The following is an 18,583-nucleotide window of genomic DNA, read 5'->3' as shown; positions in this document are numbered from 1 at the left end:
AGTGGAGTGGGATAATCACAGGGACCTCCACAGGAAGTAGATTCCCCCAGAGAGGTGAATAGATACCAGTGAGGGGGAAAATGAATAGATAATACTCGGTGAGATTTGCAATGCTGGAAAACCAAAATGCAAAATACACTCAGGGCTGGCAGCGGTGAGGCGCATATCCGAGTAAGAGTGTTACTTTCATGTCAGATTCTTCAGGGTGTTTTCTTACTTAGAGCAGGAGGAAAGTAACAGGAGTTCTTTTGGTCACCAATAAGCTGTTTTATGTATATTCAGAGGGGCTGACGTTCTTATTGTATCTAAGAGGCAATGATGTGCTTGTGCCTGGAAGATACTGCAAAGAAGCTCAAAAAGCTACTGCTTCAGTGGCCTTGCACGTGCCCCCTGGAGCTGCTGAAGGAGAGCTGCACCTTGTGCATAAAAACTGGAGGATGGACAGACAGATGGATGAATGAACAGGCAGATGGAATGAAATGTAGCTATGGAGGAGCAACAGGGGTTTTTTTGTTTTTGTTTTTGTTTTTTTAATCCCTTCATCTGCCCAGCTAACAGGGCTTCCTGGTAAAGAATCCACCTACCAATGTAAGGAGACATGGGTTCGATCCCTGGGTCGGGAAGATCCCCTGGAGGAGGAAGTGACAACCCACTCCGGTATTCTTGCCTGGGAAATCCCACGAACAGAGGAGCCTGGCGGGCCACGGGCCATGGGGTCTCAAAGAGTTGGACGTGACTGAGGGACAGAGCACGCTACCCAGGGAACCCGCAGCCTGACGCGGGACAAGCTTCCAATGAGAAAAGATATGATACTTAATGACTCCAGTCAGGGTCAGCTGTCACTCCCGTTCAAGACTTGGGGAAGCTCAGGCTCACCTTACGTGCTGGGGTGATCGTTCCTTCAGCAAGACCTAGGGATTCAGATGCATCGTCAGCGTCTTCCTGCCACAGTGAGGCATCTGAGCAAGTCCTTGGGGGGTAATTTGAGGATCCCCGCTCCTCAAGATGGTTTCTGAAAATCCTGCCATTAGTAGGATGAAAACCTAGAGTGGGCTGGAGGCCAGTGAAGGAAAGCGGGCCTTCTTCCAAGTCTCACAAGGAAGTCTAAAGAAAAACCCCAACACCCTTGCTGACGACCTGCCCATTCCTGGCTCAACTGTCCCCATCAGGGGAGGTGTCCCCGTGGCCCAAATCACCACGAATCCATCATTTTCAAGTGCGTTAACCTCAGAGCCCCCATATTCGTGGAAAGAGGACACAAAAGGCACAAAGTTAGAACTAAAACACAAGTCAGCTGTGCACGTGTTCATTTTGCAGAGAAACCCGTGCTTCCCTTGGAGCAGGTTTCTGTTTGAATCAACTAAGAAGACGATCGTTTAAGGCAACGAGATTGCCGGGGTTGCCACTGAGATCGTCACCATCCTCTAGAGGAAAGGAGCCGGAAGACTGCGAGCCACCAGCTCTTTGTGCCCGGAGATAGTTCTGTCCCTCTTGGCCAAAGCCTTTCTAGAAAGTATCCTGACTTTCCTTCTCTCTCACTGTGGTCCAATTTGAGTCTATTCCACAAGCTTTCACGTAGGAGCACCTGGAAGTCAGGTGCTGGTTGGAGGAGACTGCTTGAACCAGGAAACAGAAGTGAAACATAAGACCCCTGGGTCAAGATGCTCTCAGAATCATGAGGGAAAACAGAGAGTCACAGGGCAATTACAAAAGACTCGAGGAGGGGCAGGATCCTGGTGACGAAAACGGTCTGCGTCTTGAAGCCCATAAACCCATGCGTGTAAGAAAATTGTATCCATTTCTTCCAGTCGCATGTGGATCTACGGCTGCCTTGAATTTTTTAAAAAGTCAAACAGATATGGATAATATCCACACAAAGTGTGGAAAGACCCCATGCCAGTATCGGAGCCCTGAGTGGAAATACACCACCTCGCTCGGATTAGGGAGAAGCAGCCAGAGAAGGTCTCCCACGGAAGGGGACCTCAGCACAGATAAATGCAAGGACCTGGGAAAGGCAGTGTAGACAGTGACCCCTGACCCCTCCCCCCGGCCGACTCCCCCCCCCGTCCACTGCTGCCTCTCTGGGTTTGAGCCCTCTCTTTTAGCCCTAAAAGAACATCTGCTTGAATCTGTAACAGCCTCCCTTTCTCCCCATCCCTTACAGGGCATTTGGCTGTTGAAGAACCCGGAGCACGTGTCTTACGGAGTTGCCCGTATTGTGGATGTGAATGGCTGCTTCTCCGTGGGGCTCATTTCTCTCTCCGCTGTGTTCCGTGATAGCGGTAGTTTGACACCATCATCAGGCTCACCATCATCACGTTCCTACCTCATGGTCCCAGTGTTGTTGGAAAGGTGGAAGTGTGGACAATCGGTGCTAGCTTCTGAAAGTCTAATTCCCCCATCACGTAACTTAAAACCAAGCCTTTCCTCCCCGCCTCATAGAACAAGGACCGCAATCTGACAGCATTCAGGTTGGGAAAGTGGTTCTGGTGCAAAGACAGTGCACGGACTTGTGCAATGGCCAAGCAGGGCCGGCCCTGCAGCTGCCTTCAGAGCAGGCGGTTTCTGGAAACAGACCTTTCTGACGGTAAGTCCCAATAAAGCGGGTGGGTGTTATATTAATGACTAGACTCTTAGTCACCTTGAGGGAGCTGAGATCAGATGACACCAGGATGGTGGAGGGAGGTGAGATGTTTGCAGTTTAGGTTGCAGATGTGAACTTAATCTCAGGAGTATTTTCATAATCGCTCTGATGCTTGGGTGAAATGCCTCACATACTGCTTACTAGGCTACAGAGGACAGGCAGGGGTGAAGTGAGGAAGCCCAAGCTAAGTTATTTTCCTTGAAACCTGTGCTCTGAGAAGGCCAGGAAAAGGGATATCCTTAAAACAAAATCTTCACTCTTCAGCTCAGTCTGTGCATTTTAGCACTCTAAAACAACCCATGAACAGACCACAGCATATTGGGTGTGTGTGTGCATGTACGTGTGTGTGTGCGTGTACGTGTATGTGTTAGTTGTGCAGTCATGTCCGACTCTTTGCAGCCCCATGGACTGTAGCCTACCAGGCTCCTCTCCATGGAATTATCCAGGCAAAAATATTAGAGTGGGTAGCTTAGTAAACACCCAATTCAGGGATAGCAACAGAAATTTTAAAAATGAGAAAGGATTTAAAAAAAAAAAAAAAAGAAGAGAGAAAGATTAAGTGTTGAACACAATAGCTCAGTATCATTTGCTGCTGACCCTTAACTCCTTTTCTACCCACCAGTAAACAGGTCTCCTGGGGTCTTATCCACTGCAAGGGTCCAGTAAGACGGTCTTAGGGACACAGGGTCAGCCTGACATCTATAAATGCCCACCAGCAGTGGAAGCCAGAGGGCTGTATGTGTAGAAATTTCAGCTCGTTGGATCTTTCCTCAAAATGTCTTCTCTTGACTCTCTGTCTATCTCAGATGACAGAAGCAAACAGACGACTGTAATAGTGATGCTGCCAGCATGGCAGGGCTCTTCAACCGAAGGACGCCCGCGGTTCACACAGAGTGACTCACTGTCAGCTGGTCGGCACCTGCCCAGGACCCCTGCTGCTCCATGCGGCGGGGGGGTGGGGGGGCAGGCGGGCTCTCGGGATGGACGGCTTCTTTGGGAATCCCTGGTGGTCCAGGGATTAGGGCTCCAAGCTTTCATTGCCAAGGGCCCAGGTCTGATCCCTGGTCAGGGGAACTAAGATCTCAGAAGCCACGAGGCAATGGCGAAAAGAAGAAGAAAAAAAAGGCCCACTTCCCAATGCCTTCCAGGACGTGATGTGATTTTATATACAATGAGATATTATATAATACTGTACTAATTATACTGTGCTGTGCCACATTACGTTACAGAGTCTACTAGAGGACGTATTATTTGCCTCTGTGTTTCCGGTGTGTCTCCCCCGACACTAGATAACAAGACGGTCGGAGCGTGAACTCTGCCGCCATGCTGCACTCACACCCGTGCCACTCACCAGCTGAGAGACCTTGGAAACGCTCCATAGTGCTTCTGCGCCTTAGCTTCCTTCTGAGCTAAACAAAAAGAGCAGCACGTGTCTCCGTGGGCCACTGTGAAAAGCCAGTGCGTTAAAGCCTAGGGCAAGCCCTGGGTGAGTAACTCCCACGTTCCAGCGGTCAGTCGTGCCGTCGGTTGGTGACGGGCCCCAAGCCATGGCGCACAGCGCCTCCCTCACACTCAGCGATTTCCCGTGTCCCTGCCCGCAGGTTTTTGAGCTTAATGTGAAAGTGTTAGTTGCTCAGTTGTGTTCACCTCTCTGCACGTAGCACGCCCCTCTCCTCCGTCCATGGGATTCTGCAGGCAAGAATACTGGAGTGGGTTGCCGTTCCCTCCTCCAGGGGATCTTCCCGACCCAGGGATCGAACCCAGATCTCCCACATTGGAGGCAGGTTCTTTACTGTGTGAGCTGCCAGAGAAGAGTCAATCAACACATTTCATCCCTTTGCTATAAAGATTGGAGCAGGGTGGGTGGATAACTAGTCAAATGATTTGACCCCAGCCATGGCTTTGATTTGCCCAACTGGGACTTCAGACCGACCCCCATGGGACCTATGGGAGCTGGAGTCCCCTGGAGACCTGGCCGGGAATCCAGGAAGGACAGGTGGGAGGAAGCAGGACCCAGGGGCATCGTGGGGCTCCTGCCCCAGCCTGTAGCCAGCCCTGTCCCTGCACCATTTGGGACCATGGGCCCATAAGTTTGCTTTTTGCTGTCAAACTTTCTCCTCTAGAACTCAGAGAGGGCCAGCAGTTGAGGCCCCATGGAACGCTGAAGACAAGACTCAGAGAGCATGTCAAGAACTCGGAGATGACACAGCACAGACAGCAGCCACCACAGCGTGCGCTCCCAAAGCCCCAGAGGCCTTGGAAGAGAGGTCAGGATATACCCGTGGGTGTATAAATAGGGTGAGTATAAGGTGGGAGTTGGGAGGGCTTCTGGGAGCAGCAGCGATTGCAGTGATGCCTCAGCTTTATTAAATGCCTCTCCGACGTCAGCCCCCATGCTTGGAGCTGGGCCCAGCCTTGCACAGGAGCCGTGCTGGGGGACAGAGTGCAGCGTGTGGGCATGTGGAAACGGGGACAGGCTGGCTTTCTTACACTTGAAGATTACAAAAGAGTGTCCGTGCACCTCGAAGCCCCGGGGGAGGCAGCCGTGACTCAAGGCTGGAAGGAGGCCCGTGGCGGCGGCCAGCACTGGAATCCAGACGACACACCTCAGTGCACCCGGGCGTTTCAGCGCTAGTCCAGAGTCCCGTCCCGGCAGGCTCTGCCGGCATCCACCTCGCTTCCGGGGCCCGCGCGTCTCCAGTCAGGTCTGGCTCAGGAGGACACGGGCGCATCAGTGCATGAGATAAGCTTCCTGGTAACTGAGGAGGTGCCCGTGAGACGCGTGAGAGGGGAGCGTAGGAGCTGCCTCCTTGCAACACAGCAGCCAGCCACCCCCTCTCACAGGCACGTTTTCTGGGACACTTGGCAGGACATTCCGTGTGCCTTAGCACTTCAGAAAATGACGCAAGGAGCCAGAGTGCCTGTGTGTATATATATATTTATATATGATCGTGCTCAGTCATGTCTGACTCTGTGAGACCCCATGGACTGTAGCCCACCAGGCTCCTCTGTCCATGGGATTCCTCAGGCAAGAATCCTGGAGTGGGTTGCCATGCCCTCCTCCAGGGGATCTTCCCAACTCAGGGTTCGAAGCCCCATCTCTTATGTCTCCTACATTGGCAGGCAGCTTCTTTACCACTAGCAACACCTAGGATGCCACTTACATTTGATAAACATTTTTTGAGCTCCTACTGTGTGCCGAGCATTGCAACAGGCAAAGATGATGGAGAGGTGAGAGGTGTGTTCCTGGCTTCACCGTGCTGCCAGGGCAGGTGAGGAACTGAGGTGGGACCAGGAGGACTCAGAGGCAGTGGGCACAGGGGTGGGACAGTGAGCCCGCCCCGGAACCTGGAGAGGAATCAGGATGAGCCAGGAGATAGGACGGAGGGCACACGGGGAAGGAGGTGCTCTGGCGGGCAAAAGCGTGCAGAGACTCAGGAGAAAGGGAAAGAGAGGAACCCTGCCAGGTCTTGGGGTGACTACAGCCTGAAGGCAGAAGCAGAGAAGACAAAAGGGAGGACATTTCCCGAGACTCTCGTGTGCACGAGACGCCGTGGATGGAAACGGGGCACGCAGGACGTCAGCACAGCCCTCGGCTCGTACAAACAGGTCCATTCTTTTGAACACTTACCAGCAGCCAGCTGACGTGTGCAAGCCCTGGGTACACATGCTCACTGTGGTGACGGAAACCCTCCCACCTTTGACCCAGGAGGAGACTCTGGCCCAGAGACTGGGTCCACCGACTTGCCCAGGCCTCACACCTGGGACGGAGCAGGATTCAGGCCTCGTGGTGGCCTGGCACCAAAGGGCAGCATCTCCTGGCTCAGCCCCCCAGAATCCGCGGTTCGCTCTTTCGCTTCTCTGCCCCCCAAAGGCTATAAATAGCGTTGACCTACAACCCCAGCGTGCTCTGGCCTGGAGATGCGGGAGGCTTTGGCCCTCCCATTCTGCCCCCACTGTGCTGGCTCTGTCGTTTTGACCCCAAAGATATTCTGACTCTGTCATCACGACCCACCAGTGCTTCGCAACACCCCGGCACATCAGCTCTGTCTATACGGCGTCTGGTCTGCACCTACCTACCCTGTATTCAGCATCAAAGGGCTGAGAATGTTACCTCTGTGCAATCCAGGTTTGTTTTTTTGTTTTTTTTTTTAACCTCTTCATGCAGTCCAGACCATTTTCAGCTAGAGAAATGGGCTGGCGAAGACAGTGTAGCCTTGCTGAGGTCAGAGGGTGAATGAGTACCCTGTCTCCACGCCAATCCCCGTCTCCACGCCAATCCCCCCTTCCCCGACCTGCCAGCACCCACATGATCAGCCCAGATCAGCAGCTCTTTGTGGAGCCTGGAGCCCATGGGGACACTCACCCAAGAGTCCCCATCCTTCCTCCAGGCCCTGATGACAACCCCGGCCTGGTCCGCTGTGACAGCTGGCCCCAGGCTCTCAAGCAGGACACAGACCCTGGACAGCCGGTCATAAATGCTCACCGGCTCCCTCCTGCTTTCATGCCCAGCTTTCTCTGCAAGGAGAAGCGAAGGGAGCCACAAAGGGCAGAGTCTGCAAAAGTCTGCACATTGAGCTCCTTTCAAGAGAGACCAGGGGGAACCAGTGGCAGCTCAAAGGTGGACACTGGCAACTCTGAACTCTTCAAGAAAGTGCCTCAGAGCCTCGCGGCCTCAAAACTGGCATTGGGAAATGCAGGGAAGGTGGCGGTGGAAACGAGAGAAGCAGCCAGGGGGAAGGAACAGACCGCAAAGAGTCTTTTATACACACACAGAGCTCTTCTGCTTAGGTTTTCTAGGTTACATCTATTTTTTATTAGTCTCTGAGGTCCCAGCTTTGGACAACTACTGAGTATTTTGACAGGGCAGAGGTTTACAGAGGTCAGAGCAGGTGAAACTTTAAACAGTTATCTAAGTTACCTGCCATCCTCGACAGAGAGCTGTGTCTATACAATAAAAAATAAAAAAAGTAAAGTTCCTTTAGAATTGATTAGAAGGGTACGTCCCCATGGAGTTTAAAACGACCCCAATTACCAAATAGGCCAGTTCTATTGTTTCCACTTTATCGGGGCAAAATTGACAAATATAAATTGCACATATTTCAGGTATATGATGTAATGTTTTGGTATGTGTATACATTGTGAAATCACCACCACAACCATGCTAGTTAATACATCCATTACATCACAGTTGCTGTCTTCCTTGTGTGTGTGTGTATGTTAAGAGCGCTGAAGATCGACTCTCTTGGCAAATTACAATACACGGTGTCCAATACAATACTGGTCACTACAGCCAATATGCTGTAAAGCAGGTCTCCCGTATGCTACACAACAGGTGCAATTTATCATACACGGCCAGTATGCTGCGGAATGGATACATCCTGCGTGACTGACACTTCCTACCTTGGCTCAGCCTTGCCCCGTTCTCCTCCACCCTTGACTCCCCCATCACCACTGTTCTAATCTCCGTCCTGTGAGTGTGACCCTTTCAGATTCCGTTACAAATGTGATCAGATGGCACTTGTCTTTCTGTGTCTGGCTTATTTCACTTGGTACAACGCCCTCCAGGTTCATCCACATTGTCACAAACGGCAGGATCGCTTTCTTTTTTAAGGCTGAATAGTATTCCCTTGTGTATCATGTATCAGATTCTCTTTATCCCTTCACTTACAGATGGATACTTAGGCTGTTTCCATATCCTGGCTATTGTAAGTACTGCTGTGATAAACATGGGACTCCGGATAGCTCTTTGAGATACTGATTTCATTCCCCTTGGACACATACCCATAAGGGGCGGCACCAACTGTCATTCCTACCAACAGTGCACGAGGGTTCCCTTTTTTGCCGCATCCTTGCCAGCTGTTATCTTTTGTCTTTTTGATAATAGCTATCCTAGCAGGTTGGGGGGTGGGTGGTGTCTCACGGTGGTTTTGACTTGTTTTGCCCTGCTGATTTTGTGATGTTTCAGGCCCATTTAATTTAGAATGTCCACTAGGGGACTCGAATAATCCAGTGAGTCATTTTGTGTAATGATGAAGGGCTGAGAGGGACCGTCGAGGCTTGGTCCCCTGCAATCCTGTCATCAATAACTCAGGGAGAGCTGGAAGGGCAGAAGGGCTCCAGCCACTTAGGGAGCTGCCCTGCGTCCTCCCATGGTAGCAGACACTTCACAGGCACAATCTCTGACCCTAACCCTAACCCATTTTGCAGGTGAGGGTCCTGTTTCCGAGAGGTGAAGTCACAGAAAAAGCATGCCCGTTTCATTGGCGGCTGCCACAGAGGTGGAAAGCAAACTAAACCTCGTTGATGGCGCATTCTAGATCCAAAGAGAGATTGACAGGTAGGGACCCGGCTCGACAGGAGACAGATGGATCCTACTGGAGATCATTGTATGTTTCCATGCTCGGGTTCAAAAACACAAGCCCACAAACAGAGGACGGGGGAAGCACGAGGAGAAGGGGCCTGGGGCCAGCCTTGGTGAGTCACCGGCGTTCTGCGTCTGCTGGGGAGACCAGGGAAATTACTTGGTGCACGAGAGCAGACAGGCTGCAGCTCCCAGAGGTGGAAGGCGGTGCCTGCTCTGTGATAAGACGCTCACACCTGGGGATCTGGGTTCAGCTCTGGAATCTGAACCCTAAGAGCAGGGCGGCAGCCGTGAGGCAGGGGCACTTGAAATGCAGGCATTTGTGAACGTGCTGAAGGCACTGGGCATGTCCAGAAGTGAAAACGAATGAATGGCAGGGAAAGGGTGTCAGAGTGGCTGTCTTCTACTCCTGGGACACCCCGAGGGGTGTAAGGGCTCATTACAGCCTTTCAAGTGTATAAAATCTAGACTCACGTACAGAAGAAAGGGATATGACTCTATACTCGACAGACAAAAAGTTTTTCCTGACAAGTCTCAGCACTGTGGGCAGACAGACGGACCAGCTGGAAGGTAAAACAGGGAGCAGTAAGCACCCGGTCACTGGAGGTAATCAAGTACATGCTATCAGGGCCCAAGGCAGACTTGTGTGGGTGCTACTCACTTTGGTTTCCACAGACTCCTTCTTCCGTAAGGAAACTTGATTATATTTTATAGCTGTGTTGGTATAATGACAGACGTAATCCATGCTTGATGAGTTTCACTTCTTTAACTCTGACTTTAGAAGAAATGCCGATGTCCTCCTGGGCCCCTGACGGTCTCACGGGCTACTGTGCCGAAACCAGCCCTGAGTGCTGACCATTTGCAGGCCAGGGCTGCAAACCAGAGTCCCATTGATTGTACACTGGAGGGAAAGTGTTAAGGTCAGACTTCTACACTCTCCCTAGTCTGAGGTTCTCCCCAAAGAACGGGGGCATGCCCCAAGCTGCTTTCTGAGATTGCTAGGGTGAAGAACGGTGTGCCTGTTACAGTTCCGCTCTGCAGAGAGTATACACCCAGACCCCAATTATCACAGACGGTAACGCCTGAGACCATAATTAGGGGGCCAGGGCGGAGATGAGGAATAGTGGTTCCTTTGTTTGATGTCCTCCCCTTTCGGTCTGGTTCAAACATTTCTATTTAACCAATAACATGGATCATGGTTTATAAAACAACTAAATAGGAATACTAGCAAAAGGATCTATAAATGTGACTTTCATTTTTATTAGGGGTGGGAGGGCTTATCCCGCCCAATTCTCTGTTCTCCGGAACAGAGAAGACCTGTTCGGACCAGGAACACCTTCACAATGGATGAGGCCGTGAGGGTGTTCCTGGGCAGGTTTGGTGTTTTCAGTACACAGAACAACATGTGCGAAAGCTCAGCAAAAGCCTCGATGCAACCGAGAACAGAGATATAATACCGGCCACGAGGGATCTCTCCTCTCCGGTCCAGCCAAACAAACTCAGAAACAGAGATTCAGAAACCCTCTGCCTCAGCAGAGTCCTCCGGTCAACATGCACGCATTTAAGCCTGGTTTTGTGTTTTCTAGGACTCAAGGTTCCAGCTCCCAGGGCACATGGCTGCTAAATGCCACTGGACCAGGACCTAAGAATCACCCCAGACCCAGGGGGAGGAAGGAAAGTGACTGCAACTCTACAGAGTCTGTCCCCTGACGTCTCCTGCACAGAAGACACAGCCTAAACCAACACTGTCCCACTATCATGTCCGTTCCTGTATTCCTGCTTTTTGTAAAAAATCAGTTCTGACTTCAGCATGATAAACCTTCGAAGGGCTGAATGCTTTCGGGACAAGTTCCCTCCGTGGTGTAGCTCTGTGAATAGGATCAGAAAGGGTATAACGATGGAATGCTGAATTGCAAGTGGTTCCCAACTAAGGGAAAAGAAAATGCTAGGGAGACATCTGTGTTCTGGAAAAAAGGAAAGAAGGAAAAAAGAAAAGGAAAAAAGAGACAAGCATGGGAATCTGTTGATCTGGAATGGCGAGAATAGGAAAGAGGCCTCTAATTTTGAATCTCTCTCTGGTGCCTAAATGCCAAAGAAGTCCTTTCGCTCAAATGCTGGTGTATGCACAGAGCTGTTGATTAATCCCGATCAGATGCTGGTGTATGCACAGAGCTGTTTAGTAATCCCCTCCCATCCACCAGGCCTCACTGGGTGTCTTGGTTGGGTGAGGAAAGGACAGGAGCTCGAGTAATCTGGGGAGGCCGTCCTAGGAATTCTCACTCGAGAAAACATCTGGCTTTCCCACATCTCTGGTGCAAAACAAACAAGAACCTGACTAAATGACTTGTGCTGTGTTCTAAGGTAGAGCCCTTTGGGAGCCTGATACAAATAAACACACATAACATAAACAGGACCCCAAACTCTGGCGATGAGATATACTTGCAACCGTGGTCTTTCACAAAGGCACAGATGGCGAGTTGCAGGGCTTTTGTTTTCAGAATCCACTTTCCAGTAAACAACCTAAACAGTGTATGAAGACCCCAGACTCTTCTTCTGCCCTTTCCCCCCTGCCCCCCACCAGGCACAATCCCCCATCAAAATGGTACCCCCCCAGAGAAACCTCCAAATCTGATTTGTCTATGTTTTGCTCTCTCCTCATGATTACTCCCCTCCCCTTAAAGCCTGGCTTCCCTGAAACCAAATGTGAGCCATTCTCTAACTGCACCGGAAAATCAGAATTTATTGTACATATGTTTGCGTTCCACTTAATAAAAAAACCTATATTTTAAGATAAACTTTGTTAGTAATTCATGAGGTAAGTGACTATTTATGCTAATCAGGCAGAAATATATTCTCAAGCATAATGCATTACATAAATTTGAATGCAAAATGTTCAATTATGAAGTAAATACAGGTAATGCAAATAATAAATTACCTCTAATAAAAATTATAAAAGATGGGTCTTCAAAGAGAGAGCGGCTTTAACTTACAACTGTGAATTGCTTAAAGAGAAAAGAATTAATAAATGCTGATTTACTCTGATGATTATTTAGCACATAATTCACCTATTCATAACGACTCCTAGTAATCAGACTGTTGTCTTACATTCTCCAATATGAGGCAAGACTGTTTCCTCAGCAATTTTCCCCTTATCAGATTATCTCGTCTGATTCGATTAATTTTCTTCCATGAATCTGCTAACAGTGATTTGTGATTTACTTGCCCTGCTCACTAAAGACTGTTAAAAGGATTTCTCTAACACTCCAGCTAAGAACACTCCATGCCTTATCATTCAGTTCCTCTGAACAACTCTTTCCTCAAATCGATTTAGTTGGTTTCAGAGTGAAATTCAGTGGACACTGGTTAGTTCTGCACCGTAAAATCAGCTCCTGGATAAAGAGAGTTCAGACACTACCCTTGATGCATCTTGTTCTTTTTAGATTATATATGTCTCATTCCAACATGATACACCTGAACGGTGGTAACTCACAATCAGGAAGACTATATTATTTTTCACTTTGAATCATTATAATTTGGATGTAAACAGGGTTTGAATTTTCTTTTTTTTTTTGCATGAAGTTGTTATGTGCGTACTGACATGAAACCAACACTGTGTTTTTGATGTTAGGGTTTCACAATCTCCTATGTGATTCGACCCATGCCCTCCTCCCTCCCGCCAAATTCCTCTATAAAGACTCACTGCTTTCAGAAAGTTGAATGCTACTGGTTTGAATTGGTCAGTAATGACAAACGCGTGGTTTCTAAATTACTCTGTATTGTTCTACAGAGATTACCAGAGTATATATAGCATGGGGTATTAAGCAGTAAGAAAACACAGTTCATATTGTATTTGGAATATATTGGCTAGGAGAGAAGTGAAACAAACAACGTTAGCAAAGAAATCTAAAGAATTGTAGAGATTCAAAAACCTGAATAGTACTAATTAAAATGAGAGAGCTCAATTGTTACATGAGAAACGCTGCTAACAGAGGACTGTAAATGTTTAGACACCCCTGTGAATCCCCAACTAATAAAGGAAAAAGGACAAAAATGAGAATTAAGTTATAAGCCTGGGAGCACCACTGCTCCACTTCTAAAAAATAATTTGTATCTTTTTTTTTTCCCCCAAGAGAAAATGGGAGACTATAAAAGACTGCAATGAGAGAAAGAAAAATACCCTGGCTTGACAGCAGTGTACAAAAATAAAATGTGCAGATAATAATACACTTAGCTGCCCAAACATGGGCATTTAATTTCTAGAAATGATACATAATTGCAACAATTAGGTGCATGGCCATGAATCTGTATCTCATGATCTTCGTCATTAGTGAACTTTGTTTATAAATGTTGTTTATTTATAAATGTAGCAGTTTCAGTGTTCCTGACCAAAAATACTTTCATGAACGGCAGGGATCATCTCTCACAGCTTTTACCAAAAATCTGATGCAAAAGGATTAAAGCAAAAATTCTAATAAAAAAGTGAATTAATTATTCCTAAGTATACTGAAATTCATATTTTACATTAAAATATAAACTTCAGGCATTTGTGGCTAATAACTTTAAAAAGACTTAGAAAAATATTGCTATGGACAATGCTGATGACATAATACGTTGATGTAATTTAAGCTGTAAATTTTCCCCCTGAATACATAAGCTGTAATCCCTTAACTTCATTACTAGGTGAAATACTGTTTGAAAGAGAAAAGCAAAGCGATTCTGTGAGGCTGCATAAATATTGACATAATCTTCACTCTTTCTTCCCCAAACTGGCTATAGACATATCTCATTCCATCCCAACAAAGTACTCCCATAAAGCCCAAGCTACTCTTATAAACATCATCTCTGCAGTAATGATGAAAAGAAAAAGTGCTTTTCTGGAAAATACCAACAGTGCTGGCCTTTTAGGATAACGACTTGCCTGCAAGCCTTTTGGGGAGTCTCTCCTTAGGGATTCCCGGGTTTGCTGAAACCCAAGGCTGCCAGCATGAGGGAAATGAACACAAGTCTAATCTGGTGTCTGAAGCCAATGAGTGACACCTAAGGTCTCATTATAAATAGTAAAGTATGCAGTCGGGTGGGTGAGAGCATTCTGAAGTGCAATGTTCAAGAAGCTGGCTTAATATATGACTAAGTGTCAGAAGTCAGGTTTTCTGAGAATTACTTTTCAGATAAACAACTTTATAGCACTGCACTTAATCTTACTTACTAGAGACATCTCATTTATCACTGAATTACAAGTAACTTTAATTCTATTGATATTGCCATAAAGCCCGTTGAAAATGCATCCTGGCACTTTTTAAAAAGGGTTTGGGGCCCTGTTTGTTACACGGGATCCTCTTGCGTAAGTCTCCCGGGTCCCCTGGCCTCTTTCTCCACAGCCAAAGGGGTCGGCGGGGGAAAAAAATGTTTCCCGCACCTGCCAGCACTGCCTTCAGCCCCTTTCCTGACAAAGTCGGGTTCTCCCACTTGCAGCCAAACCAATTTTCCGCCCCCCTTTCCTCCTCCCACCTAGGGAAACCAGCTTCTTTTCATTTCATCAACAAAACTGGACACGGATCAATTTCAACTGACCTTTGCCGAAAGGTGGCGCTGTTGAGGTAAGAACCAACTCGGTCCAACAATAGTTTTCCCTCTTCGACCGTTCTGCAGGCTTTTCAGATTTTTTTTTTAATGCACCCTCCTAGCGTCTCCCCCTCCCATGAAATAAGATAAATATGATTAACACCAAGTGCATTTCATTAATTGGAGGAATCAACAGTCCAACATCCAGGCAGGCAGGCTGGTCTTCCAAACGCTGGGTCGGCTCCGCGCCCTCTCGCTTTCCCTCAAATAAATCTCGGCTTCTCCATCTGGCCTATCGCTTTAAAATCTTAGAAACAGAGTTGCTGGTTCTTTCTTTCTTTTTTTTCCTTCCTTTTTCTTTTCTTTCTTTCTTTCTTTTTTTTTTTTTTTTTGTTTGCAAAGCTTTAGAAGAATCGATCGAGAAAACTGAACAGTTAGTTATTAGCATCTGCAACACCCCCAAGGGGGAGAAGCAGCCCCTACTCCCGTCCTCCCCATCCCCCACTCTGGGTTTCCGGACCCGTCCCAGAAACCGCGGTTTAAAACTTAACCCTTCGAGGGGAGCTGGTGAAGGCTGGGGTATTGGTTCTTTTTTCTCCCCCGTTCCTCCCCACGATCAAGTCTGAAATAATTAAGCGAAATGTAAAAGTGCAAAGGGCGCGCAGGACCCTGACAAACAGGAGTCAGATTTCATAAGGGGGTGGATGAGTATGTGCGTGTGTGTATGAGAAAGAGAAGTGAGTCTCAAAGGCCAGACTCGGGCCAGAGTCAGAGGCCCGAGGGTGAGGAGCCGGGCTGACTTGACACCGAGCTTTCCCGGAGTTAACTCGCGTTCGCACCCCCCAGCCAAGGACGGGAGAAGCCAGCGGGCAGCCAGCCCCCGCGCGGAATGGCCCCTGAGCAACTCATTTCAAATCCTTTAAAAGAGGCTGATAAAACGGGCTCTCTCTCTCCGCGGACTTAGAGCCGCCCTGGCAAGCGCGCGGCCGGGCGAGGTCAAGCGCGCAGTGGGGACCCCTGCGCCCCCACGCGCGCGGGTGCGCGCGGGCACCGGGGAGAGGGACAAAGAGTTGGGGCCAAGTTTGCGCTCGGGGCATTGCCAGGCTCCGGGGAAGGAAGGTTCCCCCCGGGCGGAAACCTGGGTGCCCTAAGCTGGAGCAAGGAGAAAAAGCTACCCGGCGAATTCACGATCCTTGCGGGGGTGTGTGTCGGGGGTCGGGGGGCGGTCAGGAAGGAGTTGGGGGGGAGCAGGCCAACCGTGGCCGAGCGAGTGGCAGGCGAGCTGGGGCTCCGGAAGGCAGGCCTCTCTAGCTCCGAAGTAAAGCAAACCGTCCTCGCTGTCCACCCGGGTTCCCGCAGCCCCTCCGGAAAACTCTGTCCCCTCTTGCACCAAACTTTGCTCTGGTCTTTGCAACCTCGCGCGGAGGCTGCGGCTTGGGAAGGGTTAAGACTGCCCGTCCCAGCTGACAGTCAGCTGATTGGGCCCTGATTGACAGCTCGGAAAAGTTTCCTTGTTTCTCGACTCCTATGCTAATCGCGGGCGCTCCCGCCGCCTCCCATTGGTCCGGAGTACCAGTCAATTTCCCATTTGGGCCTGACGTCACGAGTGCTATAAAACTCAGCAATAGCTTTAAACTCTTCTTGCTGGATCAGAGGCTTTAAAATCTTTTTTTTTCATCTTCGAGCTGTATAGCTCCGGCTGCTCGTCTGCGCGGTCTCCCCCCTTTTGCTCTGCGCCTCGCCTTTTCCCCAGGACTTCGCTATTTCGCTTTAAAAGAAAAAAAAAAGCAAGAAAGAACTCAACTCCCCCCCCCCCCCACCTTTCCTCCAGCCCGGCTGCACCTCTGTCTTGCACTTTGCACGGAGGGAGGAAGAGCGCGAGGTTGAGCGAGAGGAGAGAAAAAAGAAAAATTTTTTTTTTTAATTAAAAAAGAGCCAGGCAGAAGAGGAGGCGAGAAGCATGAAGTGTTAACTCCCCGGTGCCAAGGCCTGCGCCGCCCGGACAGCCGCCCGCCGCGCCTGCAGCCCCGAACGGCAGCCGCGCGCGCCCCGCCTGCAGCCGGGGCCAGCAAGCCGAGCCGAGCCCTCCTTATGCAAAGCGCGCAGCGGAGCGGCGAGCGGGGGACGCCGCGCACCCAGCCGGGCTCCTCCGGCTTCGCCGCCGCCGCCGCCACCGCCACCGCAGCCCGCGGAGGACCTTCCCGAGCCTGAAGCCGCCGACTCGGCGCGCTAGGAGGCGAGCAGGCGAGGAGGGGCCGGGGCGAGCGAGCGAGCACATTGGCGTGAGCCGGGGCGGGGGGGAGGGAGGGCGGGCGCGGGGGGCGCGGGCAGGGCGGCGGGGGTGTGTGTGTGTGTGTGTGCGCGCTCGGAGGTTTCGGGCCAGCCACCGCCGCGCAAGCTAGAAGCGCCCCAGCCCGGCAAGCTGGCTCACCCGCTGGCCACCCAGCACAGCCCGCTGGCCCCTCTCCTGCAGCCCATCTGGCGGAGCGGCGGCGGCGGCGGCGGCGGCGGCGGCGGCGGCGGCGGCAGGAGAATGGCATCGGAACTGGCAATGAGCAACTCCGACCTGCCCACCAGTCCCCTGGCCATGGAATATGTTAATGACTTCGATCTGATGAAGTTTGAAGTGAAAAAGGAGCCGGTGGAGACCGACCGCATCATCAGCCAGTGCGGCCGTCTCATCGCCGGGGGCTCACTGTCCTCCACCCCCATGAGCACGCCGTGCAGCTCGGTGCCCCCTTCGCCCAGCTTCTCGGCGCCCAGCCCGGGCTCAGGCAGCGAGCAGAAGGCGCACCTGGAAGACTACTACTGGATGACCGGCTACCCGCAGCAGCTGAACCCCGAGGCGCTGGGCTTCAGCCCCGAGGACGCGGTCGAGGCGCTCATCAGCAACAGCCACCAGCTCCAGGGCGGCTTCGATGGCTACGCGCGCGGGGCGCAGCAGCTGGCCTCGGCGGCCGGGGCCGGCGCCGGCGCCTCCCTGGGCGGCAGCGGCGAGGAGATGGGCCCCGCCGCCGCCGTGGTGTCCGCCGTGATCGCCGCGGCCGCCGCGCAGAGCGGCGCGGCGCCGCATTACCACCACCACCACCACCACCACCACGCCGCCGGCCACCACCACCCCCCGACGGCCGGCGCGCCGGGCGCCGCGGGCAGCGCGTCCGCCTCGGCCGCGGGCGCGGGCGGCTCGGGCGGCGGCGCGGGCGGCCCGGCCAGCGCCGGGGGCGGCGGCGGCGGCGGCGGCGGCGGCGGCGGCGGCGCGGCGGGGGCGGGGGGCGCCCTGCACCCTCACCACGCCGCGGCCGGCGGCCTGCACTTCGACGACCGCTTCTCCGACGAGCAGCTGGTGACCATGTCGGTGCGCGAGCTGAACCGGCAGCTGCGCGGGGTCAGCAAGGAGGAGGTGATCCGGCTGAAGCAGAAAAGGCGGACCCTGAAAAACCGCGGCTACGCGCAGTCCTGCCGCTTCAAGAGGGTTCAGCAGAGGCACGTCCTGGAGTCCGAGAAGAACCAGCTGCTGCAGCAGGTCGACCACCTCAAGCAGGAGGTCTCCAGGCTGGTGCGCGAGAGGGACGCGTACAAGGAGAAGTACGAGAAGCTGGTGAGCAGCGGCTTCCGGGAGAACGGCTCGAGCAGCGACAGCCCGTCCTCTCCCGAGTTTTTCATGTGAGTCTGACACGCGGCCCCAGCTCGCCCCTTTGCTACGCGCTCCGTGGGGGTCCGACTCGGGTGTGGGCTTGCAGCTCCAAGCGCCTTGCTCGCCACCACCTCGCCCCCTCCCCTCCCCAACTTGCCCCCCCCAGTTGCCCCCTGCACGCGCACACACACGCACATGCACACACACACACACACACACACACACACTGCTCCGAGATGATGGTGGTGGTGGCGGCTGTTTTTGAGTCGGGGAGGGGCTGGTGGTCTGGCTCATGGATTGCCAATCTGAAATTCTCCATAACTTGCTGGCTTTTTTTTTTTTTAACATCCTCCCCACCCCTTTCACTTGCTCAGTGTTC

The 18,583-nt window shown here is 51.5% G+C and overlaps 1 protein-coding gene across 2 annotated transcripts in view; it reads left to right on the top strand.

The window, feature by feature from the left end:
- The window catches only part of MAF (MAF bZIP transcription factor), a 352,919-nt gene continuing 350,504 nt past the window's right edge, over nucleotides 16,169-18,583 (top strand). For both annotated transcript variants that reach the window (XM_018061746.1, XM_018061745.1), the window contains exon 1: nucleotides 16,169-18,233. In XM_018061746.1, the coding sequence (XP_017917235.1) occupies nucleotides 17,104-18,233 (1,130 nt within the window). In that variant the 5' untranslated portion in view covers nucleotides 16,169-17,103. The remainder of the gene's footprint in view (nucleotides 18,234-18,583) is intronic.

The sequence above is a fragment of the Capra hircus genome, chromosome 18 (assembly GCF_001704415.2).
Source record: "Capra hircus breed San Clemente chromosome 18, ASM170441v1, whole genome shotgun sequence".
Taxonomy (NCBI): Eukaryota; Metazoa; Chordata; class Mammalia; order Artiodactyla; family Bovidae; genus Capra; species Capra hircus.
Note: the sequence above shows the minus strand (reverse complement) of the source record. Positions and strands in the feature narration are given on the sequence as shown.